The sequence below is a fragment of the Penicillium nucicola genome (genome assembly GCF_028828085.1).
Source record: "Penicillium nucicola strain IBT 29836 chromosome Unknown utg000002l, whole genome shotgun sequence".
NCBI lineage: Eukaryota > Fungi > Ascomycota > Eurotiomycetes > Eurotiales > Aspergillaceae > Penicillium > Penicillium nucicola.
The window spans coordinates 3722309-3740057 of NW_026643126.1; the positions used below are offsets into that span (position 1 = coordinate 3722309).

At 49.4% G+C, this 17749-nt stretch overlaps 9 protein-coding genes across 9 annotated transcripts; 4 read left to right on the plus strand and 5 right to left on the minus strand.

Annotated features, from left to right (window-relative positions):
- Positions 1–271: 271 nt before the first annotated feature.
- N7511_003163 (zinc-dependent alcohol dehydrogenase family protein) lies at positions 272–1484 on the minus strand (the record flags this gene model as incomplete). The annotated part of the gene is made up of 4 exons (XM_057125588.1): positions 272–449; positions 507–864; positions 925–1006; positions 1062–1484. The coding sequence occupies 4 exons, from the start codon at positions 1482–1484 to the stop codon at positions 272–274; spliced, it is 1041 nt and encodes a 346-aa protein (XP_056987747.1).
- A 230-nt stretch (positions 1485–1714) lies between these two features.
- N7511_003164 (C2H2 type zinc finger domain protein) lies at positions 1715–2146 on the minus strand (the record flags this gene model as incomplete). The annotated part of the gene is made up of 1 exon (XM_057125589.1): positions 1715–2146. The coding sequence occupies one exon, from the start codon at positions 2144–2146 to the stop codon at positions 1715–1717; it is 432 nt and encodes a 143-aa protein (XP_056987748.1).
- A 1419-nt stretch (positions 2147–3565) lies between these two features.
- Positions 3566–4519, plus strand: N7511_003165 (NmrA-like family protein; the record flags this gene model as incomplete). The annotated part of the gene is made up of 1 exon (XM_057125590.1): positions 3566–4519. The coding sequence occupies one exon, from the start codon at positions 3566–3568 to the stop codon at positions 4517–4519; it is 954 nt and encodes a 317-aa protein (XP_056987749.1).
- A 2284-nt stretch (positions 4520–6803) lies between these two features.
- Positions 6804–7660, plus strand: N7511_003166 (uncharacterized protein; the record flags this gene model as incomplete). Its single annotated transcript, XM_057125591.1, has 2 exons — positions 6804–7089; positions 7152–7660. 2 exons carry the CDS (start codon positions 6804–6806, stop codon positions 7658–7660), a joined length of 795 nt encoding a protein of 264 aa, XP_056987750.1.
- Positions 7661–8007: 347 nt separating this feature from the next.
- Positions 8008–9103, plus strand: N7511_003167 (zinc-binding alcohol dehydrogenase family protein; the record flags this gene model as incomplete). The annotated part of the gene is made up of 2 exons (XM_057125592.1): positions 8008–8344; positions 8403–9103. The coding sequence occupies 2 exons, from the start codon at positions 8008–8010 to the stop codon at positions 9101–9103; spliced, it is 1038 nt and encodes a 345-aa protein (XP_056987751.1).
- Positions 9104–9301: 198 nt separating this feature from the next.
- N7511_003168 (alpha-ketoglutarate-dependent dioxygenase AlkB family protein) lies at positions 9302–10477 on the plus strand (the record flags this gene model as incomplete). The annotated part of the gene is made up of 1 exon (XM_057125593.1): positions 9302–10477. The coding sequence occupies one exon, from the start codon at positions 9302–9304 to the stop codon at positions 10475–10477; it is 1176 nt and encodes a 391-aa protein (XP_056987752.1).
- A 425-nt stretch (positions 10478–10902) lies between these two features.
- N7511_003169 (DUF3431 domain-containing protein) lies at positions 10903–11958 on the minus strand (the record flags this gene model as incomplete). The annotated part of the gene is made up of 3 exons (XM_057125594.1): positions 10903–10960; positions 11010–11579; positions 11642–11958. 3 exons carry the CDS (start codon positions 11956–11958, stop codon positions 10903–10905), a joined length of 945 nt encoding a protein of 314 aa, XP_056987753.1.
- Positions 11959–13069: 1111 nt separating this feature from the next.
- Positions 13070–14701, minus strand: N7511_003170 (uncharacterized protein; the record flags this gene model as incomplete). Its single annotated transcript, XM_057125595.1, has 1 exon — positions 13070–14701. The coding sequence occupies one exon, from the start codon at positions 14699–14701 to the stop codon at positions 13070–13072; it is 1632 nt and encodes a 543-aa protein (XP_056987754.1).
- Positions 14702–16110: 1409 nt separating this feature from the next.
- N7511_003171 (Rab family GTPase) lies at positions 16111–17422 on the minus strand (the record flags this gene model as incomplete). The annotated part of the gene is made up of 3 exons (XM_057125596.1): positions 16111–16872; positions 17007–17227; positions 17377–17422. 3 exons carry the CDS (start codon positions 17420–17422, stop codon positions 16111–16113), a joined length of 1029 nt encoding a protein of 342 aa, XP_056987755.1.
- Between the last annotated feature and the right edge of the window lie 327 nt (positions 17423–17749).

The following is a 17749-nucleotide window of genomic DNA, read 5'->3' on the forward strand; positions in this document are numbered from 1 at the left end:
TCGAACGTCAATAGCTGTGGGAACTGCGAATGAAGTTTACAGTTGAGGGGGAAGTTGGGAGGATTGCGTGCCTGCACTATGCAATGGCGAGAAAATCACTTGCGATTAGCAAAACGGTCACTGCGGGACTCCACTTGGGCTTATTTTCTGTCGGCCGATATAATTTATGAGTTTGTGTACAGCTTCCAAGTAGAATATTTTCTTAAGAGCGAAACCCCCGGACTGTAAGCCCACAACAGTCAACCTCTATACTATTCCCCTGCAACTATCTTCAGAATTTGATGACCACTTTTCCCATGTGCTTCGCATCCCAAAGATGATCAAATGCCGCCGGCGCATCCTCGAATGAAAATGTCTTCTTGTCCATGATCGGTGCCAAACTGATCTTTTTCTCTGAGAGGAACTCGCACAAGCTTTGGTGGTCAATCTTTGAGCCCACACTGATGCCCCTATATGGTCCATAGGGTCAGTATATTTAATATCATGGCTATGATGTGAATACACACCTGATGGTTGCGCTCTTTAACAGAGTTGGGAGAACCGCATCAGTTGACTTGTCCGTATCAAATCCTCCCAAGAATCCAACCAGGGAAACAGTCCCTCTTCTAGCGAGAGAGGCGAGACTTTGGGCAATAGAGGAAGGCCCGACGTTGTCGACAACGACATCAACACCTCGTCCGTTCGTAAGTCGGCGTGCCTCCTCGTCCCATTTTGGGTGGTCACGGTAATTGATGGTATCGACAGTATGCGACCCCCCGATGGCCTTTGCTAGGTCAAGCTTTTGATCAGAAGACGATGTGATGATGGGACGGATGCCAGCACCCAAACAGATCAGTAAACTGAACATACTGACCCCGCCGGTGCCTATAAGAAATGGAGGTCTATCAGTATGCTCCTCAGTGAGTGTAAAGGGCTCTTTCTTACCTTGAAGAAGAGCAGTGCCGTTTGATCGTGGCATGTCCAACGCATTCCATGATGTCGTTCCTGCACAAGTGATACAAGCAGCCTATCATGAGATCAGTGACTTATGTCGGACATTAACATTCATTTTTTGTGCTTACCTCCTCCCAAGAAAGGTGCTCGGGCAAATGGAACAAGACATTCCGATCGAACACGGCGTACTCGCGCAACACTCCATCAACATCACCACCGAGCACAGCCACATCTTCTTCAGTGCCATCGATATTGTTCAAATCAAAGATAGGCGCCACTCGATCTCCAATTTGAAAGTCATGAACCTCAGATCCGAGTTTGACGACCTCTGCGGCGCAATCGGATGTCGGGATACCTTGCTTGATCACCTTGGGTGGGTATTTCCCGTGCATAATTGCAACATCTCTGTAGTTCAGCGATACAGCATGGATGCGAATTAGCACCTCGCTGGGCTTCAATGTAGATGGGACTTCTTCTGTAACCAGTTCAAGTCTGGTGGGTGTGTTGCCCTTACTATGCCGGAAGGCCTTGTAGGTCTGAGGGAGAGTCATTCTAATTTGAATGGTAATGTGATAATTTGGAGGATATTCTTTTGAGCTCTGGATTTTACGGCTTATTTTATAGGTTCAAAAATCCCGATGACCTAGATACTGATGATCATGATTAATAACTTCGCTATGTCACTGTCGTCCTCCAACTCATCGGCCTCCCACTTGGCATCCCACCGGCATCCCACCGGTATCCCCCCTTCATGTATAATTCAAGATTGACGTTTCAAAGGTTATAGTTGAACGAATTGTAATACATCCGCAAAGTTTGAAATCCACTTTTCGTGAAAGAGCTCGGATAGAGAAACGGTATTCTCATCTTGCGCATAAACTTCCCATTCATGACGTTCAGTTGAATGCCAGAGGAGATCATTGACTGGTAGAGGGAATTGAAGTTCGCCCGCATGTAGCAACGACCTGTCTTCCAAGCCGGCACTGCTCAGCCTGATACAGAGCTTATAAAGTGCTATAACAAATCGTTTGACCTCTTCAATTCCTACCCAGACAAATGAGGGCAGGTCGGCATCCTTATACTTTGCAAGCATGTTTGTATAAGAGAACATGCCCAATTTGCGACAGCTTCCGACAAGTGACTTTAGCAAATCCAGATCTTCGGTAGAGACAGGAGCTTTGAGGTCAAGGTTGACAGCACTCCTAGCGCCCATGATTACAGAAGAAATGATGTGCAGCAGGATGGCCTGGTATGTAGCTATCGGCCAGGCGCAGGCACTGCTGGCCCCCTCCGCTTTTGATGCGTCCCATTTTTCCTAGAACCCATACGTCAATAAACGATGCACATCTCGTCTCATGGGCGGGGAATTTGACATACCCGTTGATCTCGAATGGCACATCCGAGTTTATTATGAAGCTCCGCTGCCACCGACTGATCGGACTGCTCGCCTGATACCCACATGCCTATCACTACCATTGACTGTAAAAGTAGCGGGGCTTCCCGGCGCACATTGAATGATCCTCTATGGATGAAGGGCCAACGCGGGTGAAAGGCCTCGAAATAACGCTCAAGACACTCTCGCTTCTTCTCACAATGATTCGTCTTTTCCTGGTCAGGGTTAGGAGAGGAAGAGGGAGAGTTGGATGGTCTGGTATATGGATTTTCTGCAGTACTATGATGATCTTGAAAAGAACATTGAATTCTGCGACGGACGCACTCCTCACAGGGAACGCCTCCTTCGCATCGTGTCTTGCCAGCGTGGCAACCCGCACACGCTCGGCGCGCACGGTTCAAAGGTTCTGTTTTCTTATGCTGTTTTTGAACATGCCGTCGAAGTGTATCACTGATATTTACAAAAGTTAGAGTCGGTTGTTGGCGAACGAACGTGACGTAGATACCTTCTTCGAAATTTGCGACCACAGGTCGAACAAACAAAATTATGCTGTTGGGCGTGTTTTGATACTTCATGTCGATTTAGGTGCTCTTTGCGCCGGTAGCTGGCATTGCAGCCAGGATATTGACATCTGAACGCATCGAACGCGACTCCGAAAGGGGCCAATGTACCCTGGAGAAAATCGATTTCGCTGCCGAACCCCTCCATCGAACACAGTTATTGGCTCTGCGACTATTCAATGTTGGCCTGATGGGACGCAGTCGAGCCGATCAAGCCGAGCTTTGCGTGGGTGTTAGAATTGCGAAGCGATTCTTTGGCCTCCTACCGGTATCCCACCGGCATCCCACTGCTTTCGGGTCAGGACTCACTTTGAGGGACTGTGAATCAGACTGAATTCAAAGACAGTACATGCACATCATAGATAATGTATATTAAATCTGATCTGTGCATAAATAAAGGTGAGTTGGGGACATTGGGACAGACACAGGGTATAGTATCATCACTACTTGGTGGGATGCCGGCGGGCGGCCAGTGGGAGGCCGAATCCTTTCTTTAGTCTTCGCCACATATGGGATTCTACGAATCATGACTGTTGAACTTCGATGTCCCATTATTAATTGTTCATTTTGTGAGTATTATTCAGAAATAGATGGATCAACAACTGGACATAAATACCCAGCAAAGTCCCAGAAATATTAATTCTCTTCTCTCGTAAAATATATCTCATCGTTCAACCTCATGACTCCTTCCATCCTCATTGTCGGTGCCACTGGCAATACTGGCCGAGCGGTTGCCAAAACCCTATCAGAATTTCAATCCAGCAATGTTCTGTCCGGGCACCGCATCATCGCTCTCACCCGCTCCTCGAAGAGCCCAGTGGCCCAAGAGCTCGCCAAACTCCCCGGCGTGGAAGTGCTTGAACAGGACTGGGTTGAGATTACCACCGACTGGCTTCGCGATCACCAAGTCGCTCGAGCATTTATTGCGTCTCACAATGCGCCTAACCAATTTGCCGAAGAATCGACGTTCCACGTGAACGCCCTCAACGCCGGCGTGAAGTACGTCGTGCGCATCTCGACTACCGCTGCTAATGTTCGCCCGGATTGTCCTGCCTACTATCCGCGCCAGCACTGGGCTATCGAGGCTCTACTCGATTCCCCAGAGTTCAGGAATCTGCAGTGGACATCCCTTCAACCGAATGTCTTCACTCCGCTTGTCATGTCTTCTGCTGCGGAATTGATCAAGAAATACCGCCAGACTGGAGAGCAGGACACACTTCGGCTAATTCTGTCTGAAGATGGACCTACTGGGGTCATTGATCCTGATGAGATTGGTGTCATTGCGGCTCACCTCTTGTCTCAGGACGACATTTCCGTCCACAACAAGGCTAAATACGTTCTGAATGGTCCTGAAGATATCACCGGAAAGGGAATAGTCGAGATGATTGAGCAATATATTGGCGTGCCTGTCAAGGATGTCAAATACAAGGACTTGTCGTTCATCGATACGCTTTATGAATATCAGTATGCGGCAACCAAGCAATCGAAGAACGTCATCTACTCGATTACACGGGCTCTTGAGACAGAGTGGCAAGGAAAGTGCTCAATTTATACGACCAGCAAGGAGATCTTGGAGATTGCTGCTCCAAAGCGTACACCTACTGATGTTTTGAACACTCTGTTGGAACAGTAAAATCAATTCATGTGTTGGAAAATGATGCTGCTGAGTGAGGGGACAGACGAAGACTACGTTAGACTTGCAACTTCACGAATAGATTCATTGAGAAAACTATCTAGTTTATTCCTGACAAAGCCCATAGCCAAAGAAAATTGTTTCAGCAAATTGACACACATTCATTCAAGCATTCGTATCCGGAAGTAGGCACTTAGAAACTTCAACGTTCTCTTTTTAAGTATTGACCCAGCCATTTTTCATGCATGGAGCTCAAAGCCAACCGTGTAGGTCTTACCGATGGATCTGTCTAGAACACTTGGTATACTGACAGAAAGCAAGAATCGTCGGCGACAACGGGGTTTGGCTCTATCCCTGATCGCATTGGGAATTGGTGGATGATAAGCAAAAAACTGCGCGACAAGTTGGTCTATTTCTCCCGAGTCTACTTCCCAGTCATTCGAGCATTTTCGCTGAAAAACCGAAATTGACCTCTTCCTTCTATTTGGAGCTGTAAGTTCCAGTAACCGCTGGACTAGAATCGGGGGGAGCTTCCAGTTCATGAGATAGATCGTGGAAAGGAGTTTGGCATTTTCTGGTCCAATTCCAGCCAGAAACACCAATATCTCAGAGGTACCTTGAAACACGAAAGTGTTTTGACTGTAAAATATATGTCGTGCTTCACAATATACCTGTCGACAAGTGGAAAAGATACCCAGTAGATTTTTTGTAGGACAGTGCTGTAGAGAGACTTTCTTCTTCCTGAGGCTCTGTATTCTAAGCCCACCAAACATGATCTTGCGCTGAACATAGATCAGAAGATATTCGTAGATCATCGTTCGTAACTCTAGTCAATCGAGAGTTTCAAGTCAGTCAAGATATAGAACGGTAGAGGCCATTTCTTACCGGCCGGAAGACTTAAGAACACGAATCGGGGCTTGGGAACAACGAAAGTCGCCTCATCAAATGGGAATCTCCATGTGCGGAAGTTTCGGTACGGTATTCTCGGTGGAACAAATCCACAGTGCCTCGAACTGACGACATGCTGAATGAAGCGCCAGCGAAACTGAAATATCTGGAAACACGTTGCGCATTTGTAGAATTGACCGCTGATTTCCGCAGAGGGTATATTTCGAATACGGCGAATGGTTTTCTCTATTTCCAAAACGTCATGAACTCCGTCAGCGGGCAAACGCCATTCGCCGGTGTACTCCAACAAATGATTGATGGTCTCTTTTTTGCTGGGAAAGGTTTTCTGGCACATCGAACATTCTTGCGGTAAGCCAGGCATTTTGTCTTTGATCAACTCCAATTGCGAGGTGACTGATTCAAATTAGGGGCTGTATTAGAGGCAGCCCGGGGGAGAGAGACAGGCAGAAAGATGATCGATACTGTTCATAGAAATGAATTCAGATACCAAGAAGCTGGTGAATAAATACTTACAATAGGCTTTGTTGCCTAGATGTTAACAATTACATTTAAAGGTTGTCAATGAAAATTCAAGCGCCACTGCGCTGCTGAACTGTAGGTATAGGCTTTGTTCGCGCATAATGATCAATGGAAACTGCCGAACCCAAACTAAGTTGTTAGGCGCTCTCCCCTTAACGAGAAGTAATCGTGTCTCCTTTATGCTGCGATGCACTTAATTCACTGTTTTTAGTAGACTGCTGCTTATGATTCTGTCACACAGCATGACCATTGACTGCACTTTCCCTGAAAGGGTCAGTATTCATTGTTTACACTGCCATGTTCTTTTTCTACCCAAGGAAGATTGCGCTTTTCAACTCGACACCGTCATAGCCTCTGTTCGCGACAAACAGAAGTCTGCCGGACAGCGTGGAGGTAAAATTCAAGTCCTATGAAGAAATCAAGATGGGATTCCATGCAACAGGATAGTTAAATTCGCAATTCTGTGAACTAATGCTCTTGTTATTCGTTACCTTCCTGAACGGTGCGTTATCAGATCGGTCTTCACGTATAATTTGCGTGTTAATGGACTAGAGTCGATGTAAGTCTTCTCAGGATTTGATATTCTCACTCCTTTATGCATACTGCACTCTCTTTAGTTTCAACTGGTGCGAATATCCAAAGTCCGAAACCCGAGTGCCATCATGATGTTCGGGGCGTATCTATCTCCGCGCAGCCACGCTTATCTCCGCAACACCAAACCGCCAATGTACGATGCTGGTAGCTAGCCGGGCATATCGGTATTTGGAAATGGCTTTTGGACAATAGTTCTGAATATAGACATGATTATAAAAGAAAGAGGCTACAAGACAACTTCAACCTCCAACAACTATACACGATGGCACTGCGAAAGATTATCTTGGTTACCGGCGGCAATGGTGGAATTGGCTATGAGACAGTCAAAGCCCTGCTTGGATCCGACAAGCCGTATCATATACTAATGGGTAGTCGGTCCCTGGACAAAGCCAAGGTCGCAATGGAGGCTCTGCGCAGCGAAGTTCCTGGCACAACCAACACAGTTGAGCCTGTGCAAGTCGACCTGACAAGCGATGAATCCATTGAGAATGCATTCAAACAGGTCGAAGCAAGCCACGGTCTTGTGGATGTTTTGATCAATAATGCTGGTAATTAGTTAGACCTTCGGGTCGACCCATACCAAGCGAGATAATACATTGACACCCTCTAGGAGCAACATTCGACATTGAATACACGGCTGGAAAGGTCTCTCTCCGCGACTGCTTCAATAAAGCATACGATGTCAACGTGGCTGGCACCAATGTTATGACAGCAATATTCATGCCGCTTCTTCTCAAATCCACAGACCCGCGTTTGATTTTTGTTGCTGGTCTATCCGCCATCAACCAAGCTGGCGAATCGTATTTTCCAACACCTCCCCAGCCAGCGGGTTGGCCCAAGCAAATCGACTTTGAGACTATCGGATATCGCTGTAGCAAGACTGCGCTTAATATGCTAATGCTGGATTGGAACCACAAGCTCAAGGCTGATGGAGTCAAAGTGTGGGCTGTTGGGCCGGGTATGCTTGCTACCAATCTTGGAGGGATTCCGGAAAAAGCCAAAGCTATGGGAGCCAAGCATCCTAGTATCGGCGGGGAATTCCTGAAGATGGTTGTTGAGGGTGAGAGGGATTCATCGACTGGGAAGCTTGTGGTGAGGTCTGGGACTATGGATTGGTAAATAGCCCCAAATCCTATGTCTGCATATATGTGGAAACATCATTTGGAAAGAGCTTCCTGGGCCATGTAAATGCACCAAGTACTGTATGTCAAGTCAAGTTGATCTCTGAAAAGGTGAAGGTCAACTGGTGGAACCTTGAATGACTAACCCCTTTACCCGGGGTGGACCTGCGATGACTTCATTCAACAGTTATACACGGAAGCTACTGCATAACTTCAGGAATAATAACCACTTACAAATCAAGAAGCTCCCACCGGGCCCAAGGCTGGAATCTTGGAAGTTAAAGAGGCACGAACTTGCACATACCCCTTCATCGTTTACAGTATACAATTCACGCACAACTCATAATGAAAGAAGCCATCATCGACAAGACCGTCACGGTCACAATTCGCGATGTGGAGATCCCAACTCCTCAGCCAGGCCAAGTCCTCATTAAAGTCGTGGTATCCGGTACAAACCCAAAAGATTGGAAATTACCCAAATGGCAACCCGACAATGTCATGAACCAAGGCGACGACATCGCAGGCTACGTCGAGGCAGTCGGCGAGGGAGTCCAGAAGTTCCGCAAGGGCGATAAAGTAGCAGCGTTCCACGAGATGATGAGTCCTCATGGAAGTTATGCGGAATACGCCATTGCATGGGAGCACACCACCTTCCACCTCACCGAGAAGACTAGCTTTGAGGGTATGAAGAGACCGTGATCCAGACCAGCTGCTTGAGCGTTGACTAATCACATGAACAGAGGCTGCCACCATCCCTCTCGCGGGTATGACTGCAGCGTTGGGCTTGTACCAAGAGCTCAAACTCCCTCTTCCCTGGAGCCCAGCGGAGAAGCCCACTCCTCTTGTTATCTACGGTGGCGCCAGCGCAGTAGGTGCATTCGCCATCAAATTTGCCAAGCTCTCAAACATCCACCCGATCATTGCGGTGGCAGGCAAGGCCGCGCCCTTTGTCGAGGGTCTTCTTGATTCATCAAAGGGAGACACCATCGTCGACTACCGTGAAGGCGACGAGGCTGTTCGCTCGAAGATCAGAGCTGCTGCCAAGGGTTTGCCGGTGCACTACGCCTATGATGCTGTGTCTGAAAAGGGAAGCTACGCTAACTTGGGCGCTGCATTGACCAAACCTGGAGTCATTACGACTGTGTTGCCTACCGAGAGTGACGAGGCCGCGGACGGCATTGCAATTCGTCGCACGATGGTCGGGTCTGTTCATATGCCTCCCGCGGAGGGAAAGACTTTGGGTGATAAGGAGTTTGGAGCTGCATTCTTCCAGTTTATTGGACGTGGATTGGCGCAGGGTTGGTTCTCTGGACACCCGTATGAAGTGCGAAAGGGTGGACTTGGTGGTGTTGAGGGAGCATTGAAAGATTTGGAGGCTGGAAAGGCGTCTGCCATTAAATATGTTATGAGGATTGCAGAGACAGAAGGTGTCCTGCAGTAAACTGGACTTTTGATATTGCCAGCATCGACAAAGTACAAATGAAGCACATCCAAGTTCGTCACGCCAAGCCAAATCGGGACATTGTATAGATCGAAGCCAGAATGACATCACTGGCACTTTTCCAAATCGCGTCGCGTCTGACTTGACCACTTTTCTTTCTCTTTCTCGCTCTCAATTACCTCTCAGCTCCAAGCAACAATGGCTAAAAGAACCCTAGACGCATTCTTCAAACCTACCAATCCACCGCCCAATCCAATATCACCAATACCAACCTCAACCCCCAAACGTCCCAAAACCGAAGAAACACAAGCAACACTCAAACCCACAATCTCGCCAGCACCCCAACCCACAGCCCTCGAAGACCAAATCCCCCCAACCACACACCCAAGCTACCCAATCCCAATAGCAAACCTACCAACCCACATCCAAGTCGGCCTAGAACACGCAACACCAGCCCGACCACCACGCGAACAAAAAAACCAACCAGACCTCGACCTCCTCTATTACCAACCGTACATACCCAAAGAAACAGCGAACGAGCTCTTCAAGTTCCTACGCCGAGAACTGCCCTTCTACCGCGTTCAATACAAAGCGCGAAGAGGAGATATCGAGACCCAGATCAACACACCGCGGTACACGACAGTTTTCGGGGTCGACGAGACGGGCAAATTCCGCGAAGACAAAAATAACAATCACAATGACACCAACAATGACACCAACAACGACAACGACAACAATCCCAAGATAACGCTAATCGAAACCAAAACTTCCCTCCCGCCCCCAAAACACAAATACAAGCAGCCGCCCCGCCCAATCCCGCCGTGCCTCGACATCCTCCGACAACAAGTCGAGAAAGCAAATAACATGCGCGAAACCGAAAGCTACAATTTCTGCCTGGTGAACTACTACGCATCAGGTGAAGACAGCATAGCCTTCCACTCGGACGACGAGCGGTTCCTCGGCTCCGAGCCGAACATAGCTTCGCTCTCGCTGGGTGGCGAGAGGGACTTTCTCATGAAGCACAAGCCGTATGCTCCTGTTCAGATTCCAATTCAGCGGGGGGAAAGTACTACTGGAGATGTTGGGCGGACGTTGGTACGACCGCAGGAGCAGATTAAGATGGGTCTTAATTCGGGGGATATGGTTGTGATGCGGGGTGCTACGCAGGCGAATTGGTTGCATAGTATACCGAAGCGGAAGGGGAAGGCTGGGGAGATGACCCGGGGACGGATTAATATTACGTTTCGACGGGCTGTGGTGCCTGCTGGGACTAATAATTATTATCATTATAATGTTGGGGAAGGGGGGATGTATCGGTGGGATGAGGTTTCGAGACGGATGGTTGAGCAGGGGAAGGCGGCGGATGCATCATGATCGCATGAACTGTTATCTGCCAATATACAGTACGATTTGGGGGTAAACGATCAACTTGAAAGAATAGTTGGAATCCAAAAAAAAGGTAAAAAGAAGTGTAAAATGTACACGTGTGCCGCGGCACGGAAAAAAAAAAGGCATGTCTCGCTAATTTAGAGACAAGGAAACCGATCGAGATAAAGCAAACTCGTTGATGTCTGAATTTTCAAAGCCAATTTCGGCATAGCCTCAAAACATGTACATTTCCCCCGACGAAAATTAGACATCGAAACGATTCATCATGTGGCATTGGCACTGTTCGCGTTCCCAGTTGCCATTGTTGTCCCTCTGATTAGGGAATCCAGCAAGTGCTGGCTAAGAGAAGAAGGGTTGTCGTTGATACAGGAGAGCCATGGCTCTGAAAGGGTATGAGGCCCGGTTGATATCTACCAGACGATTTCCTCGCCGTAGACGTCACCGTAGCATTGGAAGAGATCGGGGCAGCTGATATAATGTTAGCTATGGTCGAGCTTGTGTGTCTGGGCGTACTCACAAGACAGGGTCTCTGCCGAAAATAATATGCCAGGTGTATTCCATAATATTGGCTGTCGCGTCATCGGGCAGGTCGTTGTTCATGACCCAGTCGTACATGCGCTGGTAGTCGGAACGAGGACGCTGGAGAATCTGCCCTCGGGACACGGCAAATTGGGAACAGCAGGGCGCGGCGATCACTTCAGGAATCTTCTCGTTGGGGAACAACGACTTCCAGGCTGTCGCGTAGTATGGTTCACCAGGGTTGTCGAGCCTCGGGGGGTTGCGGAAGGGCTGGATAGCGTCCGGGCATCCAGGTGTCAACTGGCACCGCAGATTGACGAAACCCTGTTGTTGAACGAACTCCTTTTGCAACGCGCGAACCGAATCCACGTTGCTGTACTCCATGGTGTCAATGTGCCATCCAGCGGGGAGACCGTCGCGGTGGGCGTGGAGGAAGACCACGGTCTCAGGAAGATCGTCGTAATGGTCGACTAGATATTTGAGGTAGGCAAGTGACTCTTTGCCCTTGTTCTTCGGGGTATGCATCGGGGCATTGGTATCGTCGACGGTGTAGATAACGCTGCGCCATCTGGAGAACCCTGTTAGTCCACTCCGTTCCCTCCACAAACATACACAATTCGTGATACTTACTCTGACAATTCACCGGAGGCCCACGACGTGTCTTCGGCCTTCAACTTGGCCATGACCAAGGCACCCTGATTTGGCACCTCGATCTGCGTTGTCTGGTAGACCAAAGCGGGTTTGTTATCCGATGCAACCCGCCATTTCCGGCGCGCAGCTGGGTCCTCTGTGGGTTCTTTGGGCTTCAGGGCTGTTCGGAATGCGGCGGTATCAAATCGCCATAGGTCTTTGAGGGATTGAGCTTCTGGTTTTAGGCTGCGGTTGACGAGCACAAGGGTAATGATGATGAGGGCGAGAGCCGCACCGATGCGTAGTGACAGCCTCATGGCATAACGCGGTCCTCAGGACGGAGGAGGGTGGGTGAACAGGGTAAAAGGAGAGGAGAAAAAAGTCCCAGAAATGAAAAGGCCACCAAGCCAGACCGTCTAATCCGCGCAATCTTAAAGTACTGTAATCAGCACCGCCCCATGTGGAGGCCGGGGTATTTTTTTTTTCTTTCGGGTATCACACGTCGCGAGACTAGGGACGAAGGGATGTCGATCAATCGAGGAATGCGACTGATGCCGTCGAAAGTGTGAGTCCAGTCAAGAGCAACAGAAGATCAAAAAAAAAGGAACGTCGAGGGTCACACTTTGGCCAATTGTGGTTAGCGTCATGAGTTATCACAGCAGATCGCTGATTGGTGGACGGACTGCTTTGGACCAAGTACCTTTGCACTGTAATTAATATGCAGAGTGACTTGGACAAGGCTTGTCTTGCTGCAGGTGTCCGCTCAGGGGTTTCATCGGCTTCTGCTGTTTCTTCTGCTGTGATTGACTCTTTACGCTGGCTTCTTCGCTTCTCCTGACTCTCCTGACTCGCCCAGACCCTTAACCTCAAACGGATCCACGGGTCCCGTCTGGACTAAATCAGTGATCGGCATGACCCCCTATCTCGGCCTCTGGATATTTCTCCACTGCAAGGGCCTCCATGTTTTCTTTGCTTCGTCATGTTGTATGCAGGGGATGCCACGGCTGTTCTATATATTCGCGTGGATTGGTGGACGCTGATGTCACCAACGCCCTGGATTGATACACCAAGTGATAGACGAGACCCTGAACGCATACATAATCTCCACGTAGCCGTAGATTACAAGCCTAGTGCCCGGCCCAAAAGAACCTAGTATTGGACCTCAACCAGGGACGACCCAGACATTTAAAGCGAACCCGAGTTTTTTTCTCCACTCTATAAGTTGGCCAAAGTTCATGTGTACAGTACGCCCGAACACCCCAGCACCAATGAAGAGGGTATATCCGCCAATCCAGTCCAGACCAAAGCACAAACCAAGCGTAAATCGTGCCAAGCTCAACCCGACTACAGAAAGAGGGAAATGATAGCCGGCACTAATCCCCTCCCGAACCCCCAAAGGCCCAATCGTCAATCCACAAATTCCGGACCCTAGCAAATATTCACATCAAAGTACTCCCGATCACCCGCAGTCCTCCCCAAAATGCACCGAGTACTCGTCGGCAGAAGCGCCAACGCCCCGTCACTGACAGAGCGATGCGCCTCCCCAAGATGCGCCATAAAGGTATCCAAATTCCCATAGACACCGGTAGATCCTCTCACCTCCACACAACAAAACATACAACAAAACGCACCACGCGGCGCAACGGCCGAAAACACCACCGCCGAATCGCGCTTGCAAGGAACATGTGATTTCGCTAGGAATTCCCAGCGGTACCGGATCCCCGTGGTGGCATGAACGCGCACCGTATTGTCGAATTGGGGGTTGTCGCTTTTGCATTTTGCAGCCATGGGCCCCTCAAAGGCACAGTTGATGCAGCGCAGCCAGGATACTTGTCGGTAGTACCCGCTTCCAGGTTCCGTGTGGATTTTGAAGCCGCGGAAGCCGGTGTGCACTTTCCAGGCGCCTTTGCAGAAGCCTAGGTAGTTGTTTGTCTTGCTTGGGGACCATCTGGGGCTGGGGGGTTGGATTGGGTGTTGGGCGAGTGTTATGTGCGAGGATGTTGAGCTTGTACTTGGGTTTGAGGGGGTAGAGTCTGTGGAGGCTATTGATGGAGGTGGGAGGGAGTGACGGTGGTCTTGGTGTTGGTTTTGGTGCATTGATATGATGTTTGCTGTTGTTGGGGAGAGGTGGTGGGTTGGTGATTCTTCTTTCAGCTGATATGTATGATTGATCTCATCATCCAAGTCCTTCCACTGGCTTCCCCAGAGATTGTCGTCTTCGACGGGACTCAGGCGGAGATTGGGTCTTGGTGGCAACCGCTCTTGGATCTCCAAAATTGGCTCTCGTGCTGGATCAAGTGATGGCTCTGGCTCTGGCTCCGGCTCCGGTGTGGATGGCGAGACAGTGTGGCTGAAGCCTGGGTGGTTATGGAACCCAGGCTCTGGTGCTGAAGATGGGAAAGACGACCTACTCATGCGCGGGGATCGAGAGAAAATACTTCCCATTGCCGACCCAAACCCTGACGACCGTCTTCTCGGTGATGGACTCGTATCGAACAGCCCAGGCGTGCCCTGCGCATCTGTAGGCGAAACAGACAACCCCTCGAACAGGAACGGCCCCGGCGAAACTGGATACGCCCCAGAAAGCTGCACCATGTCCCTGTTCGTAGATGGCGAGAACCGATCCACATTATGAGGAAAATACGCCCCATTGTACATATAACTTCGTCCATACATAGGATCAACAGTCATGGAGACAGTAGGCGGGATGGGCGATGCCCGCGACAGTCGCTGATACAAATCCCCCAGAATGACCAGTGTCCGCACACGACCCTGCTCAGACTCGACCTGCAGCGCCATCAGATCTAGGCTGGAGCCTTGTTCCTGTGCTTCTCGAAGATGTCTCAGCAGTGCACCTTGAAGGGTGATGATGATGTCCTTCATCTGCTCGCGAGCTATCGAGTCGCCTTCTTCGTACAGTCGACCTAGTTCTTGGTGGTGTCTGTTGTATTGAGACATGATCTCATGGTGGCCTCGTGCCAGGGACCACTCCAGGTCTCGGGTTGACTGGTCTGGCTGGCGGCGGCGCTCGTGCCATTTTTTACGGATTGCTGTGAACATGCGACTACCATCGTTATATGCCGATACCACTTTTATTATTAGCTTGGACGAAGATGACGGGATAAGGGGAGGGGAAATGTACCGGCTGCCACACAGGCTACGACTGCAATCACCTCCACCCCCGACATGTTCACTCCGACGGGGGAGGGTTCGGCCTAGTTTGAAGAGTGTGACCGTTCTTATCAAGAAAGCGACCACGCAGTGATAAGTATAGCATATGCTGCCAATGTGAGAGAAAAGCTTAGGAATGACAAGAGCTGTGGGAAGAAAAAGCGAAAATGCCCAGCCTTGGACAGGGACGCAGATTACCCAGGGCAAAGAAGAAGCAAGAACGGTATCGCCTAGCAATGAGGGCGTCAGTAGGCCAGATTGAAATACGATAGCTTCCAAGGTTTACCTGGGCATCGGAGTAATCTGCCAAAGCACGGCCTCCAACTGGGTTTCTTATCGTACTTACTGTACTGTACTGTTCTGACCACAGGCTAATTCTCGCTAAGTGATTGGAAAGCAAACATTCCGGCAAGCGAGAAAGAGGGGTTGAGGCTGATATTATTGAGGCCTATCACAGCTTTCCTTAGGGATTGTCGGGTCGGAGTATGAAAATCATAAATCTGATAGACCACGGTTTTGCATCTTGGATAGAAAACAAGAGATCTTTGGTCGGGTTCTCTGTACTTGTTTCACAGTCTGGGATATCGTCAGCTCTCGCACCATAATAGCCCGAGGAAACTCCCTGACAGCTGATGATTTTTAAGGGTAAAAGACAACCTTGAAAACAGTAGAAAATGAAGAATCAATGTTCAACTTCTGATCTGCAGCATTACCCCGGATTGACTCCACTGGATCCACTGATTTACTGTATACATTTTGCATTGTGTTAGTAAACAATGATGCATAACGTTAATGAGTCATAGCTAGGTGAGTCCAATATTTGTGACAAGACCAAGAAAATGTATAACCGGTCATGCTGTCACTCCTGGCCTACGCAAAGGGTCAGTTCTAGAGGGTTAACTGGCGAGAGATGATCGAAAATTCCTACATAGCCTCATCTCGCCGGAGAGTACAACCCTCACTGTGTCAGGGCCAATTTTCTACTTGAATCAATCTGAACTGTGCTAAATCACAAATATTGAATGGCACTAGCTTCACGAATTTATGTGCTTCCTCGCCTTATATCGGCAGTCCTAACCCGACAGAATATTGGTCATTCACTTCATTCACAATGTCCGAAATATTAACGTAAGTAGCAGGGAAACTGGTCAAACAGAAAATCACATGAACCGCCCAGATACAAACCTCAAAACACCAATGCAGCATAGATGCTAAAACAGACCCGATATCAAACCCGAAACACCGACCACAACAGTATCATCATCATATCAACACTCAGACGAGATCAAACCAAGCACTCAACAACACCTCCCCTTCCCCTTGGCATTTTGCATAATCTGCACTGCCTCCCTATTCTCACCCGCACCCCCAGCAGCAGGCGAAGACAGACCAAGCCAACTCTTCCTCTTATCTCCAATCCCAAGGCGGAAACTCCCCGTCCCCTCCACAAACCCAGGACTAAACGGACCAATAGAGCCACCAGGCCCACCAGTAGCCAAAGACGTACCAGCAATCGAAAGCGCCAGCTCCGTATCCCTCTTATTCCTCTGCTCGACCAACTTCCGCGTAATGACTCTGAAAACCTCATCAATACCCTCTCCATCTTTAGCACTGATCTCATGACAACAATCCCAACCAATTTCCTGTCCCCAGAACGCCGAGCTGCGCTTCGAGTCCGGGCTTTGCAGCGCCGCCGATGAAAACCCACTCCCATTCACATTCGTATTCAGATTGGTATTCGTATTGTTGGCCGTGGTATTGTTGGAACTATTATTCCCGCCAAAAACACTCGTGCTGAATCCCAGCCCCATACTCATGCCCCCGCTCGTCGCCGTAGCCGGCGGCGTAGACACCTGCGTGGGGTAGAGCTGTTCAGCGACGTATGCGATGGTTCGCTCAAAGGGGATGCGTCGGCTGCTCGGGTCCAAGGCCACGACGTCGGATTTCGTGCCGACGACGTGGATAACGAGCGGGTCTGCATTGTCTTCGCCGGTGCCTATGTTTCGGCGGAGTTCGCGGAGCCAGCCGGCCATTTCTTCGAAACTGGATTCGTCTGTTATCTGTACAGATTAGTGATGGTTAGCTTGGAGTACTGTAGTCTGCTTTGCCTGGTACTGCATGGTTGGTGTAGAAAACACAATGCATGGAGCAGATGGGCGCTGTCAAAAGTGGGGAACTGCCACTGAACACTGACATCATAGCATAGCAGACACGCGTGCGCTCCGCGATAGTACAGCCGTGAAATACTGCGGAAGCGCTCTTGTCCGGCTGTATCCCAGATCTGGAGACGGACGATGGTATCGGATGTGTGGTCTAGGACGCGCTTGGTGACAAAGGACGCGCCGACTGTTGAGGCTGTTGCGGGGTTAAAGGTGTTTCGGACATAGCGCTCCACGAGAGAGGTTTTCCCTACGCCTGGTTTGGGTTAGTTGGTTTAGATGGGATAGATGCAAGTATAGATGAGATGGCATGGGATGAGTATCTCTGGTAGATAGGATCATGTATACTAGTAGGCTGATCCACTCCACATCTGCAGGAAATAAAGCAAAGGGCAGCGGACGTACCTTGCGCGCCGAGAACGACGATCTTGGCCTCGAGACTGGAACTCATGGCGGATTAAGTGGATTTGGTGGTTGTATGGGCATGGTATTGCATGTACGAGGCTCGAGGGTGAGGTTGGTGAGGTGAAAGGGAGATAAAGAGGGATGAACTCGGGCGGGATCAGCCGATCGGTCAGCTGGAAGGTTATGGAGGTTTTTTATGTCTTGGAAGTTGGCAAAAGTTGCACTGATTTAACTGCAAGTGGTATACTTTAGGTTAATTTCGGGTCCTGTGCTGTGACTGGTTCCTCCTTACTGACGATGAGATCTGAGCCTCATGCGAGGATGCACTGCCTTGCATGAGTCACTTTTTAAACTCAGCGGTTTGACACATGCA